Raw genomic sequence first — 14,687 nt, forward strand, 5'->3', positions numbered from 1 at the left:
TTTCTTTGTACCATTTTCTTGATTATTGCCAAGTACTCTTACAAATAAACTCTGTTATTTTATTCAAGACAAAAAATATACTGTATTAGGATTCCAATGGGAAATGCACTATATTTACACACTAATTTGGGGAGACCTAAAAAATTTGAGATATCACATCCAAAAACATATTTGTCTTTTCATTGGTTTTTCATGTCTTTTTTAAAGATTTAATAGCTGCTTTATTTGCACTCTGTGTCTTGTTTTTTAAAATTTGTTTTTACATTTCACAGTTTTAGTAACTGTGGAACATTTTTTTCTTATTTCTATTTCTAGGTCCTCATTACTAAAGAGAAAGGCTATTGACTTTTTTGTATTTATTTTACATCCAGCCATCTTACCAGGTATCTTTAAATTTTTTTTTAATGTTTATTTACTTTTTGAAAGAGAAACAGAGTGTCAGTGGGAGAGGAACAGAGAGAGACACACAGAATCTGAAGCAGGCTCTGGGCTCTGCATTATCAGCACAGAGCCTGACCCTGGGCTTGAACCCACAAGCCATGAGATCATGACCTGAGCTGAAGTCAGAGGCTTAACCGACGGAGCCACCTAGGCACCCAACCAGTTTTCTTAATACCATACTTTTTTCCTTGAAACTGTTGGGTTTTCTATACATACAATCATAGCATTAGCAAAATATGTAATTTTATTCTTTCCCAGTATTTGTAGGCTATTTCTCTTAAACTGTTCATTTCCTGAAATCCTTAACAGCAACAACAAAAAAAGAATGGCAATAGCAAGTATCTCTGCCTAATTTCTGATTATAATTAAATGAATTTTTTGCCATTTAAGATATCAAAAGTTGTTGGTTTGGGATAAATAATATTTATTATAATTGAGGAGATTTCTTTTACATTTGTTTTATTTAAATTCTTTAAAAAAAAAACAGCTGCTCAGTTTAATCATGTTCTTTTCAGTGACTATTGATCTGATCGCCTGAGTTTCATTGTATTTATATACAGGATTATATAGACAGTTTTTCTGATACTGAACCATTTTTTCTATTTTATGCATGTGTTTATTTGCTATATTTGTAAATTTCTAGATAAATATTTACTAAAACGTGTGAAATATTAACAGCTATAACCTAAAGGGTTTCAGGATAAAATTAATTGGGGAAATGCTGAACCAAACAGACTTAACGGTACTTCCCAGAACTGTTAAGCTAATGTGTATTGTCAACCTACAAAAGGAGATTAGAGTGCAAATGTTCAGTAAACTTTATTTCACTAAAATATTTCTATATTTCATGAACCATTTCATGCAAGTAGTTTAGAGCAAAACAAACTTTGGGAAATGCTTGTATGGAGATTATATACTAAGAATTGCAACTAATTTTGGTACATAAAACCAATGAAATCATAAGGGTAAAGCGATAAACTAAAAGCGACAGTATAGGATGGCAAAACCATTTGTGAAAAATAATTTAATTAATCAACATTTTAAAAAAATGTTTTATTTATTTCTAGGAGAGAGAGAGAGACAGCGTGAGCAGAGGAGGGTCAGAGAGAGAGGGAGTCACAGACCGAAACAGGCTCCAGGCTCTGAGCTGGCAGCACAGAGCCGGACGCGGGGCTCGAACCCACGAACTGCGAGATCATGACCTAAGTGAAAGTCGGACGCTTAACCGACTAAGCCACCCAGGCGCCCCTAGTTAACCAACATTTTGTATTAATTATACTCACTGTTAGCATACAAGATTTTTACCTGGGTAGGCCCAAATTATTGATGTTTGGCATTATACAGACCCATCTTAGAGCATAAGGTGGTCCTGGGGCTGGATACAGTCCCAGCTCCAGCCAATTGTCAAAGTATAATTCTAGGAAATAACACAAAAATATCCCTTTCTACTATGCAACCTATGGTATCATGACATATATCCCTTTGTACTATGCAACCTATGGTATCATGAGAATCATGAAGTGATGACATAGATGGACTATCATGACATGGCTTATGTGTGCCACTTACCAATGACATATTCCACTCTGAAGAGATCCTTTCTGGGGTTGTATGGACGATTGAAGTCGATCTGGATGAAGAAAGTCTGTCCTCTACGTACAATCAGGTGGTTGTTTTCATACTTGTCAGTGTGGTGGTCCACTTTATTGGTGTCCCATCTCTCCTTGAACAGGTGAACATTTGTGACATTAAGGTAGTCTACACACAAAGAAAACAATTAAGGAAAACCATTGAGTAAGTTTGGTTTAACCACAAACTCAAAGGAACAGATTGTTTTTTCCTGAAGAAGCAAGGTAATGAGGCTTATTAGATAGAAATCTCTACAGGAGGCTAGTAGATTTGGGGGCCAGTCTCTTGTGACATTCTTGCTTTAAAGAAGATTTTAAAAGATTTCCCCCCTCTGATCTTATTTTATACCACAGGACACTCTTGTGGAATAGACAGAGCAGTTTTGAAGATGCCTTCCATATAGGTCTAGGTACAGAGAAACTAGGACCAGAGTTCAAGTCTTCACATTCTTAAGCTCATGCTTCTTTCATGATGACAGGTGCTCACCATCATGACTACCAACTCACTATGTCACTAACTAGGGATAAGCAGAGTATAGCCACTTTAATTTTCTAATCTTTGAAAAGGGAAGAATCAAATATGACAAATCTTCAAAGAGATGTTACAAGGACAAAGTTAAATCTTTAATCCAAAATTCTCCTCTTACCTCAGAAAGGGTCAAATACCCCTCCTTTGGTATTTCTAAAAGTAGATCTGATCCCTCAAAGGGAAGAAAGAAAAAAACAACTGTAGAGAAAGGATACTGACATGTCATTGAGATAGATATAACTGTTTACCCTTTGAACCTGCAGAAACAAGCTTCACATTCCCCTAGCTCCTAAGTGACCAGTCTGGAAGTCAAACCATGGTCTGCAGCAAAAATCTGTAGGTTTTACTTTTGGGTTTTGGAATTGGGAGGGCATATGTCAGTTATACACTTATTTGAGAAATGATAGCACTGGATAACAACTAGATTCCCTCTTCTTCCATTCCCCCTGCATATAATCACTGAATGTGGAGGTAACTCTATCCATCTACACTGTAGTTTGCAAGATCTAGTCTAGAGACAGATTTCTGTGTGCACACTTGGAGTTCTAAAGGGAATTTCAGGAGAGAGGTTGGTGAGGTACACTAGCTTCCTACCTACCCACCCGTTTCCTGACTGCGTCTGCTGCATGTTTTGTCCTCACGGCTGTGAACACAGTGTGCACATCTGCTGAGCCTTTGTCATGCCGGAGCATCACCCTTAAAGACTCCAAATGCCTTCCTTTGCTTTTACACAGGAATCCTGTGCAGGACACATGGTCCACTCTGGCCTCATTTTCAAGAAGTTGGGCTCATTAAGATACTCTCCAACTCTAAAGTCTGGGAGTACCTGAAACATTCTTGATTAATTCAAACTCCAGGTAATCCTGAGTTTGAAACTCAGGTCTCTTAATTACTTAGGTAAGGGATTTTGCCTCACAGAAGCTGAGCTTTCTCACTCTTCAAATGAGGATACTAATACTTCGAGAATTTCTACAAAGATTCAATGACATAACATGACAACAGCTCTGGTACTATGCATGGCACATATTGGGGCCATAGTCTTGCTTGTGGCTAGCTTAAATATAAACTCTGATGGTTGGTGTGGTGCTCAGTGGGTTATTGTGACAGTGATATTACAGCACATAGAAAGTGCAAGATACAGTTTTATTTTTACCCCATCACAGAACCTTGAACATGGTCCCCTAAAGGGCACTTTCTTTCCATTATGTTGTGGGTGGAAGAAGTTTAATTCTCTAGACCTCTCTCTTCTAAGCTGTCTTTCCCCTAGGTTCTCTGGCCTTATTAAGGTCACAATCCCCAGTGTTAAGCCAGCTTCAGAAAGAGCTGGAGAATCATAAATGTCTTAGTTGAAAAGGACCTTAGTAATCAACTCATCTGGTCATTTTTCTTGGCACTGTGCTTTTCCATAATGTTTCATTTTGTTTAAGTGTCTAAAAAATTAATCCTCAGAAATGGGTTTAATCAGCTCTCCATTCATCAGCACGATAGGAAGGAGTGCACTGATATAGCCTCACAGAATCTCTGAGGGCAAAGGCACTTTCTAAAGCATCTGATACACCTATGCACTGCATGAGTCTGCATGAAACATCTTGAAAGCCTGAATGCTTAGGCCTTTTGTCTTCATCTGAACAAAAAACCCACTATCTTTCAAGGCAAACCGTCCATTTTTAAACAATTTTCATTATTTGAAATACCCCCTTAAGATGAACTGACATTTGCTTCCTTGTAATTTTTCTAACCATGGATCTTGGTCTGACTTATGGATAAATATAGAATACATCCTATTCATTTCATCTGGTACTCCTTAGGTATGTTAAGGCTTCTATTCCTTTGACTAAAACATTCACTATTTCTTCAACTCTTCTTTTCCAGAACTTTTACCCACTACTCTGTTATGAATATATTCCATTTTATTAAGTTCCAGTGAAAAGCAATGAGATTGCTACATCTTTCCAAATAAGTATTATATTTCTATTATTTCAGTCCAAGATATCATTAGTATTTTAAATAGTTGTATTTTATTATTGATCAACATGAAGTGTCTGATAAAGAAAAAGCCTTAAAAATACATTCTAATGTCATTTCTATGATTAGGATTCAATCTAGACCCTTAGAAACCACTCACTCATGTTTCTATTTAGCCATATCTAAGCAAAGGTTTTCTTCTTTGCAACTCAGTTTTAAGGCTTTATATGTATCCATATTGAATTTCATCTTACTGAATTTGGTTAATTGTTCCAGGCTCTTAATGTAATTTTAGACCCTAAGCATATGTTCAATATATTTAATATTCTCCCCAACTTGCTGTCCTCCAGGAATTTTATGTGTGTCATTTTATGTTGCCATTCAAGACATGAATATAAATGCTGATTAGATCACTGCCTAATAAATACAAGCTAGATAAATGCACAGTGGTATATACTAAATATTGAAAAGACAGTTATGACATAGCACCCTAAATATTTTGATAAAGCAGTACAGGGTATTTGATGGAGGAGGGTATCTGGAAGGTATAGGGAACCTGTAACTCAAATTTGGGAGGTGGGGATTAAGGAAGCTTTTTGAAGGAAGTGAGGTATATAAGCAGTGGTCAGAAAGATGAGCAAGTTCTCCAGGTAGAAAAAGGGGTGAGGAAGGATGTTTCAGGGAGAGAGGAGGTTGAGTAAAGACTGAGGCAAGAGGGTGTGTGGTTTACTTAAGAAACTGAAGTATAATTGGTTGGCTGGAGTTTGCTAGAGGGACCACAGAAGAAGAGTAGCCAGGAGGCATTCATGCAAGCCCTGTAGACCATGTTAAGGAATTTGGATTTTAACTGCATTGGGGATCCAGTGAAAAATCTGAAATAGCAAACTGACGTGATTGGATTGATGTGTATAAATTTCATCTGCTTCTGATGACAGAGTAAGAAAAGGAATGGATGGTGGCAGTGTTGGAGGCAAGAAGGTCAGCTAAGAGGCTGCTGCAGTACTCCAGGTGAAAGATGAGGTAAGTCTAATCTGCCTCCAGGTAATGAAAGCACTGGTCCTGGAGCACTGCCAGGATTGTCTCATCTCATCCCACCTCTGCTTCAATGACAATGTGCCCCTGAAAATGAGTATATTAGCTTTATGCCTCAGCTTCGTAAGCAGCCTCGCCAAAGGAAAATATAAAGCTGGAAAGAGAAATTCAAGGTTTTTTGGTTTGGTTTTGTTTTGTTTCTTAGTATCTGGCTCTCACTGGCTTTATTTCTATTGTAAATGAAAATTCTGGCTTTCTAGTTCTATGAACCTATCTAGTGAATTTGGTTAATGTCTAGTGAGTCTGGTTAAAGTCAGTCTATCCCTTTGTGTGGAACCAAAAAGGACCTCAAATAGCCAAAGTAATATTGAAGAAGAAAACCAAAATGGGAGGCACCACCATCCCAGAANAAGTGGGAGGGAGGCAAACTACGAGAGACTCTTGAATGCTGAGAACAAACTGAGGACTGATGGATGTGGGGGGAAGGGGGGATGGGCATGGAGGAGGACATGTGAGAATGAGCACTGGGTGTTATATGGAAACCAACTTGACAATAAACTATTAAAAAATGTATATATACATTAAAAAAATAAAGTCAGTCTATCCTTGAAGTAGTGTAACACAGTGCTACTTCTGTGGGATATTGATATGTATTGGAAGATGAGAGTTCCACAGTTAAACCAGTTTGGGAAATTCTGGCTTAACCGAAGTCAATCAGGATTCTTGCAGGATTTATGGGATTAATATATTGATGTGCATTGTAAATATCTTATAGGTGCCATGTTTTCCAAACTTAAATGCTATTGGGAACTATTTTTTGTGGAGATCAGTGTTTTGCAGAATATATTCCATGTGATGCTTCACTGCATACTAATTGTGCAACCTCAGAGAAGTTATTTAATCTCTCTGAGTCTTAGTTTTCTTTCCTTTAAAAAGACATTGGAGGGGCGCCTGGGTGGCTCAGTTGGTTAAGCGTCCCACTTTGGCTCAGGTCATGATCTCACGGTTCGTGGGCTTGAGCCCTGCATCGGGCTCTGTGCTGACAGCTAGCTCAGAGCCTGGAGCCTGTTTCAGATTCTGTGTCTCCCTTTCTCTCTGACCCTCCCCTGCTCATGCTGTCTCTCCCTCAGAAATAAATAAAACATTAAAAAAAAAAGACAATGGAATGTTTGCTTTACAGGGTTAGTGTAAGGATTAAATGAAAAAATGTATGTAAAGTGCTTTAGCACAGTGTCTGACACCTAGTAATGTTCACAAATTATTTTCAGTGTATTATCATTGTTATTATTAAGAGAGGAGAATAGCATAGTGGATAAAAGTATAGATTTAAAAAAAAAATTTAATGTTTTATTTATTTCTGAGAGACAAACAACATGAGTAGGGGAGGGTCAGAGAGAGAGGAAGATACGGAATCCGAAACAGGCTCCAGGCTCTGAGTTAGTTGTCAGTAGAGATCCCAATGCAGGGCTCGAACCCATGAACCATGAGATCATGACCTGAGCAGAAGTCAGATGCTTAACCGACTGAACCACCCAGGCACCCCTAAAAGTATAGATTTTTGAGCCAGATTGCCTGGACTCAAATTCCAGCTCTGGCACTTACTATTATCATGACTTTAGACAAGTTATACAAACTGGCTGTGCCTCAGTTTTATGATCTGCAATACGGGGGTAGTGTATTCTGATAAGACAGGTTTGCTTTTCTTGCATTTCCACAGGTGGATGAAATAATTTTTTCCTCTTTATTCTCAGAATATGTTTTTCCGTTTTTTAATACAAATTTATTATCATTATGCACTTTGTGTTATCCTAATATAGGCCATTTAATCTATGAAACTGCAAGCCCTTTGAGGACAAGATCTCATCCTCACTGTACCTGGGACGGTGTAAAAAGAAACCATAGGAAATACGATGCTTTTCACTTTAAACTAATGTAATGTCTGAAAATTTGGAGCTTGGAGTTGGTTATTCCTCATAGAATGGGTATTCTATTTATCATAAGATTAATCACAGGATTCCTTTGAATGTTATTTATCAGACAATTTTGTTCTTAACAGATACCAGTTTCAGGACTATATGTAGTATATTGTATATATACATATATGTGTGTGTGTGTGTGTACAGTATATTATATGTTGTACAGTATTGAAGATGGTGATCAGCAGTTTTGTAACATGAGGGCTCCAGAGCAGCACTTTTATTTCAGACTGGAATAAAAATGCCATGCCCTGATAGTGCATAATTCACATATTGCTTATTACAAAGGGTAAGCAAGAGTACTAATAGATTTGTAATAGCCTAAACATTAAGCCAAAAAAACCCTATGATTTCAGGGTAGCCTGGGTGGCATTGGTTGGTTGGGCATCTGTCTTTGGATCAGGTCATGATCTTGCAGTTAGTGAGTTCGAGCCCCGCATTGGGCTGCGTGCTGACAGCTCAGAGCCTGGAGCCTGTTTCAGATTCTGTGTCTCCCTCTCTCTCTGCCCCTCTCCTGCTCACGCTCTGTCTGTCTCTCTCTGTCTCTCAAGATGAAATGAACATTAAAAAAATTAATAAAAAAAACTGTGGTTTCATAGTGAAAAAATATACATAATGTATTTATATTTGTCACATAAATATATATCAAATATTTATTTATAAATATAAATTAAATAATGATAATATATAAGATAAACATATATTAACATATACATGAAGAATTTGTTTTAACATAGTGTAGTCTACAATGCTGTCATTTTGATAACACTTATTCTAAGTATGGAGTTTTAAAAAATTCTATTTTTTTTCTAAATAATCTTTCCATTCTTTACTGCAATAACCCTGCAACAGGTCAGTGCCTACCTGTTGGCACTGTAATTGAAAATTACAGTTGTACTCTATATGGGGAAAAACCAAGGCAATGATAAGTAAGATTTCCCTTTCTAATCTCTTAAAATAAAAGCACATATTAAAATAATTTAAACCAAGGAAAACATTTCATTAAAAAAATAAAACTTGACCAAGACATGGAAGATTAAAAGTGACAGTGAGAGTTTGAGAGTTTAAAGAACTAACGTTGTAGACTTTAGTTAAATGGACAAGACATATATAAGGGTAACCAGCAGAGTGGTTTATCCTTTAGAGGGAGAAAGAAAGGACAGCATAGCTCTATGGATTTGCTAGGGGTTGGCCCAAGCACTGGGGAATAAGGTGAGGTCTCCAAACCACTAATTAAACAACATTTCTTTCGTTGCTCATGGACAGTCACCACAGATCAAGCTTTGTGTTCAGTGTTTACAATACCTAGCAATAGCAAGGGCTCTACAGATTTTGGTCATAAAAATTGAGCATAGATATAAAAATATCATAGTTCTTTCTATTGTCCATTTTTGTCAGTGCTATCCCTCTTTGTGTAGTAAACACTCAGTAAACATTCATTAAGCTGGCAAATTGATTTCTGCTTTGCTTATTGGATTAATGAGACATAGTTTTGATTGAAAGAGCCTTCTCATCCAGGCTCTATTTGCCATAAACAGGAAATGAATTTGCTTCTCCCTGTCCAAGCCCAGTTCCTGACAAAATGGAGCCACTCATTGCTAAGCTATTTTTTTTTCTTTTTAGAGAGATATTGTAGCTGGAAAGTTGGCAGCTTGCTCTTTCAAAGTGACAGCTTTCAAAAAGTCTACCTAACACAATTTAGCCTAATTCCAAACATATCAGAAAATGGACTGGTTAAAAAAAGATCTGTCCTCATGAGCCAGCTGCCTCCTGGTCCTCCTACCCTTTCCATAATATGAAAAAAAGTAGATTATTTTCTCCTTAGGTTGTAAAAATATTCTTCAGAGAATGATTACACCTGTCACAGATGGAATCTTGAAATAAGTTAAATGTTTAGGTTCATATCCTAGGAATTCCCTAGTGAACTGAAATCCTCATGCAATCTTTGGTAATACTATTATCAAACTGTAAGCATAAATACTGTCCATGAGGAAGTAGGTCTGTTTATTGTTGAAACAACAGGATAAACGTTCTTCTCATATTTCTTTTGGATACCCCAAATTTTAAAGTATCATTAATTAGAATGAATAAAACCATTTTCTTAAAAAGCAGCTTATTGGTTTTTAAAAACTTTTTTAAATGTTTATTTACCTTTGAGAGAGAGAGAGACAGAGACAGAGATAGAGTGCGAGTGGAGGAGGGGCAGAGAGAGGAGATGCAGAATCTGAAGCAGGCTCCAGGCTCTGAGCTGTCAGCACAGAGCCTGAGGAGGGGCTCGAACCCATGGAATGTGAGATCATGACCTGAGCCAAAGTCGGACGCTTAAACCAACTGAGCCACACAGGTACCTGGCAGCTTATTGTTTTTAAACTTGCCATTCAAATGCCTTGTACCATAAACTGTATAAGAAATGTTTAGCTGCTCCAACTTCTTACTTGACACCTCCTCAAAGGCAAGGGAATCAAGAGCAAAAATGAACTATTGGGACCTCATCAAGATTAAAAGCTTCTGGAAGGCAAAGGAAATAATCCGTAAAACTAATAGGCAACTGATGGAATGGGAAAAGATAGTTGCAAATGACATATCAGATAAAGGGCTAGTATCCAAAATCTATAAGGAACTCACCAAACTCCACACCCGCAAGACAAACAATCCAGTGAAGAAATGGGCAGAAGACATGAACAGACACTTCTCCAAAGAGGACATCCAGATGGCCAACAGACACATGAAATGATGCTCAGCATCCCTCCTCATCAGGGAAATACAAATCAAAACCACACTGAGATACCACATCACATCAGACAGAGTGGCTAAAGTGAGCAAATCAGAGAACTCTGGATGCTGGTGAGGATGTGGAGAAATGGGCACCCTCCTACACTGTTGGTGGGAATGTAAACTGGTGCAGCCCCTTTGCAAAACAGTGTGGAGATTTCTCAAAAAAATTAACAATAGAACTCCCCTATGACCCAGCAATAGCACTGCTAGGAATTTACCCAAGGGATACAGGAGTGCTGATGCATAGGGGCACACGTACCCAATGTTCATGGCAGCACTCTCAACAATAGCCAAAACATGGAAAGAGCCTAAGTGTCCATCAACTGATGAATGGATCAAGAAGATGTGGTTTATCTATACAATGGACTACTACATGGCAATGAGAAAGAATGAAATCTGGCCATGTGTAGCAACCTGGATGGACCTTGAGGGTGTTATGGTGAGCGAAATAAGTCAGGCAGAGAAGGACAGATACCATATGTTTGTGCATATAGGAGGATTAGGAGGAACTTAACGGAAGACCATGAAGGAGAAGAAGGGGAAAAATAGTTGGGAAGAGAGAGGAAGGCAAACCATGAGAGACTCTTGAATGCTGAGAACAAACTGAGGGCAGAAGGGGTAGGGAGAGCCGGAGTGGGGTGATGGGCATGGAGGAAGGCACTTGTGGGGATGAGTACTGGGTGTTTTATGGAAACCAACTTGACAATAAACTGTTTAAAATTAAAAAAAAAAAAGAAGAAATGTTTAGCTGCTCAAAGGAAGCCGGGGTAAGAAGTGAGGCCAGCATCTTCTCCAGGGACTGAAATCTGTCTGGTCTACCTCTCCTTTTGCTGGAAGTATCTCAACTGCAGCCTCTAAATATATTTCCTTTTCTCCATTTTCTCCTCACCATTGAAATTACCTTCATGAAACATAATTATGATGATGTCATTTTGCTCTTTAGAATACTTTACAAGTCCTCCTTTATCTGCAGGAGGAAAGGTAGGGTCTCAGTGTACCTCAGTGTAGAATAGGTCCCTGCCTAATTTCCCCAGGCTCATCACCCACCATATCCCCATTACTTGATCTATACTATTCTCTCTGCTAGAAATGCACTTGTCTGCCTAGAATACTCTTATTCATTCTCTGAGACCCAATCCAGATATCCTTTTGTCACAAAGCCTTCCACACCCTCTTTCCCACTGTACCCACACCATGTCATTCCTTTCTCTGTTCTTTTGCTGCAATGGGCATAATTTCTGTTACACTCTTTTTGCATGGAATTCCATGATCTTTCTCTATTTCACCTACAGATGGAAAGCCACTTGAGGCCAAGGATTGGCTTACTCATCTTTGTGTCCTCAGAGAGAACTTAGCATAGTTGCTGACATATAGGTGGCAATCATTAAATGCTTTTACACAAATCTAATGAAAGAATGAATTGATTCTATACAACCTCATTTCTGAATCATACATTAAATGCCTTTCTTATTCTTTTAAAAGCCTTCAATCCAGAGAGGTTTATTCTGCACAAAGGAGAGATTTATAATTAACTAGTTAACTAGTTGATCTGGTTCTGACAGGGAGTGTGGTGGGAAGGGGGAGATGCTCAGAGGCACAAGACCCCATTAGCTTGAAAGATTCTAGATCTCTCTTGCATTTGATTTTTTTAAAAAAAGAAATCCAGACTTGCTTTCCAGTTTGAATTCATCACATTAGATCTGTCCAACAAGGATTATAATCACCACTGCAAATGATCACCTGTGGTTAATAATACAGAGTCAAACCAGACCAAGAATATAAGGTTATCTTCCAGGACATTACATTTCCTAAAATAACCTTTGAGACCAGGTAAGCTGTAGAGAGATTTTCAGAAATAACCACTGAGCATGCAGAATAGTCTATTAGGAAGAGATGCAAATCCAGAAATATGAGGAGATTTTCATGTACTATTCCCTGCTACAACTGAGTTCAAAAGGGGGCATTAAGTAGCCCTAAAAACACATGAGGATGTCAAACATCACCAGTGAGACTGGTTGGTCCTATCTCTGGGGTTTCACTGTCACCTCAAATATTTCAATTTTTTGTAAATATTGTGCCGCTGAATGGGAGGAACTTCATGTGGGTTTATACAGTCTGAAATGCAGGCCAAAGTCATTCTCAACCAGCTATTCACAAAAGCTGTGAATTAAGGGTATTACTCACATTCAGTGTGCATTACAAACATCGCCTGCCACAGGGCTATTTGAAGTGAAAAATCTGCCATTTCCCCCCTTTCCTCCTCTTGCCTAGAGCTCTGCCTTCTCAGTCAGTTTGGTAAGAGTAGCTTGCTAAAGGGACAGTTGGAAAGAGCTTCCATTGAAACAAATGAGAGTTTGCCTTAGGCCTTTGTGAGCCAGAGTGTCCTCACACAGAGGCTCAGGGAGATCCAAGATCTCTTGGACGCCCCTAGTGGTCATTGCATAAACTGCAAGAAGGAGGAAGCTAAAGATGGTGACTGCCTTAGCAGGGGATGACTTGGGACAAATCGATGTATTTCGTGTCAGAAAATCTGCTTTTGGCACAATTAAAGAGAAATTTGAAATGTAAAGGATAAGTAGGAGACAGTCCTCCTTGATCAGATGGTTTGCATGCTGGTATTTTTCTTCTCTTCTAATCATCTAGCACTTCCCTCTATGCTCCCTGGGTTCTGAGACCTTATTTTCATAGCTAGTAGCAATTAGTTCACATTAAATGCATGCATGTTTGTGAAATCTGGAACATGCTATTAATAATAAGATTTATAATGACTCCAGGGCTGGTGAGTCATTCAATTCTCCAGTGATTGACTGTTCATTCATTGTACAAATAGTCATTGGACACAAACACTCCTCTGCAAAGGCCTGTAATAGGTATCCCAGAATGTCACTTGGGCTATGGACACATATGATTGCCAAGCAAATGATGACTGATTTTTCCAAATAATTCACTTCAATATTATTCCCCACCTGTGCCTCCAAAAATAAACAAAAACCAGTAATCACAGATTTTTTAAAAAATCAACCCACCTGCTCAAGTTCTTTGGAAGTTTTGATTTTTTATTAGGAACATATTGTTCAGATTTCAGATAGACAGGCCCTGCAGGTGGTTACATGTTCCCCTTAGAAACAAGTGTTCACTGGGGTGGGCCCCTAACCTAGTATGGTACGATAACTTTTTTCTGAATCAAGGAGCATTTGTTAGTCATGTCCTATAGATCAAGTATCTCATGGGCACTGGTCATTTGATAACAATGACAACTGTGAAGTAGGTATTGCTTCCATTTTCCTGATGGAGAAAATGAAGCTCCCCTGGGTGACAAAGTAAGCAAGTGACAGATGTGGAAACAGAACCCAGGTCTTCTGAGTCTAGGGGGCTCTTTGCTACATCTCACTTCTCTGTACACATTTCTCCTCACTGATCCTGTGCCTCTCTCTCTTTTTGTTCTTCCTTGCTTTTTCTTTTATAGCACCTTGGCTGCCATTCCCCAGGGCCCAGAGCTGCCGGAGGGGAATTTTGCTAGAAAACTGAATATACCAAGGTAATCTGCTTCATAATCTTACAACCTCATGCTTTCCAATTTTATTTGCATTCAAAGGATGGATGGAAGGAAGGAAGGAAGGAAGGAAGGAAGGAAGGAGCGAGGGAGGGAGGGAAGGGAGGAAGGAGGGAAAGAGGAAAGGAAGGAGGGAAGGGAAAAGGAATCCTATCTTAGACTGGGCAGTGAAGGAGTGAACATTAACTACTTACTTTGGCCCCAGTTTTCTCACCTGTTTTGTGGAGATTTAGATGATTAAATCTTTAGATGATTAAACCTTCCTCACTTATAACATGGGGATTAGCAAGTCCTTTTTAACTGTTCTGTGGCTCCACCGGTGAAGTTGTAGAGAATGTGGCACCCAGCTGGGAGAGAACTACAAGTTCAGAAGTTTGTCTGGACCCTTCTATTCAATTGAAGATGCCCTTCTGTAAGCTCCCTCCTCCAAATTTGGATGGTACCGTAATGGATGGTATTAGATCTCTCTCTGTTTTCATAATTGGATATCAAATCCTCTAGATGTGATAGTAACACAATCAAACCTGTCCACAATGTGTGAGCAGTTCTCTGCTTTGCTGGACTTGTTAATAATCCGCATTGTTCTTTTTCTTTGCTTTCAAGTGCTGATCTCTTTCTGAGGAGGTAACTAGCCATGCACCACAGTGTGATCTTGGGTACCTCTATCCCAGCAAGTGAATGTTCACCTTCTAGTGAAACTTAGCACAGCGTCCCCTCAGGAGCAAAAGTGGGCTTGGTGCTACTGACAAAAAGTGCTCCCTGCTAGATGCCATTCAGGGACATGAGTC

General features: G+C 38.7%; 1 protein-coding gene across 1 annotated transcript in view; it reads right to left on the reverse strand.

The window, feature by feature from the left end:
• The window catches only part of F13A1 (coagulation factor XIII A chain), a 162,749-nt gene that overhangs the window by 145,275 nt on the left and 2,787 nt on the right, over nt 1-14,687 (reverse strand). Inside the window, exon 3 of the mRNA XM_077770057.1 lies at nt 2,011-2,199. Within this exon, the coding sequence (XP_077626183.1) occupies nt 2,011-2,199 (189 nt within the window). The remainder of the gene's footprint in view (nt 1-2,010; nt 2,200-14,687) is intronic.

Source organism: Crocuta crocuta, unplaced genomic scaffold (assembly GCF_008692635.1).
Source record: "Crocuta crocuta isolate KB4526 unplaced genomic scaffold, BGI_CrCroc_1.0 scaffold24, whole genome shotgun sequence".
Taxonomy (NCBI): Eukaryota; Metazoa; Chordata; class Mammalia; order Carnivora; family Hyaenidae; genus Crocuta; species Crocuta crocuta.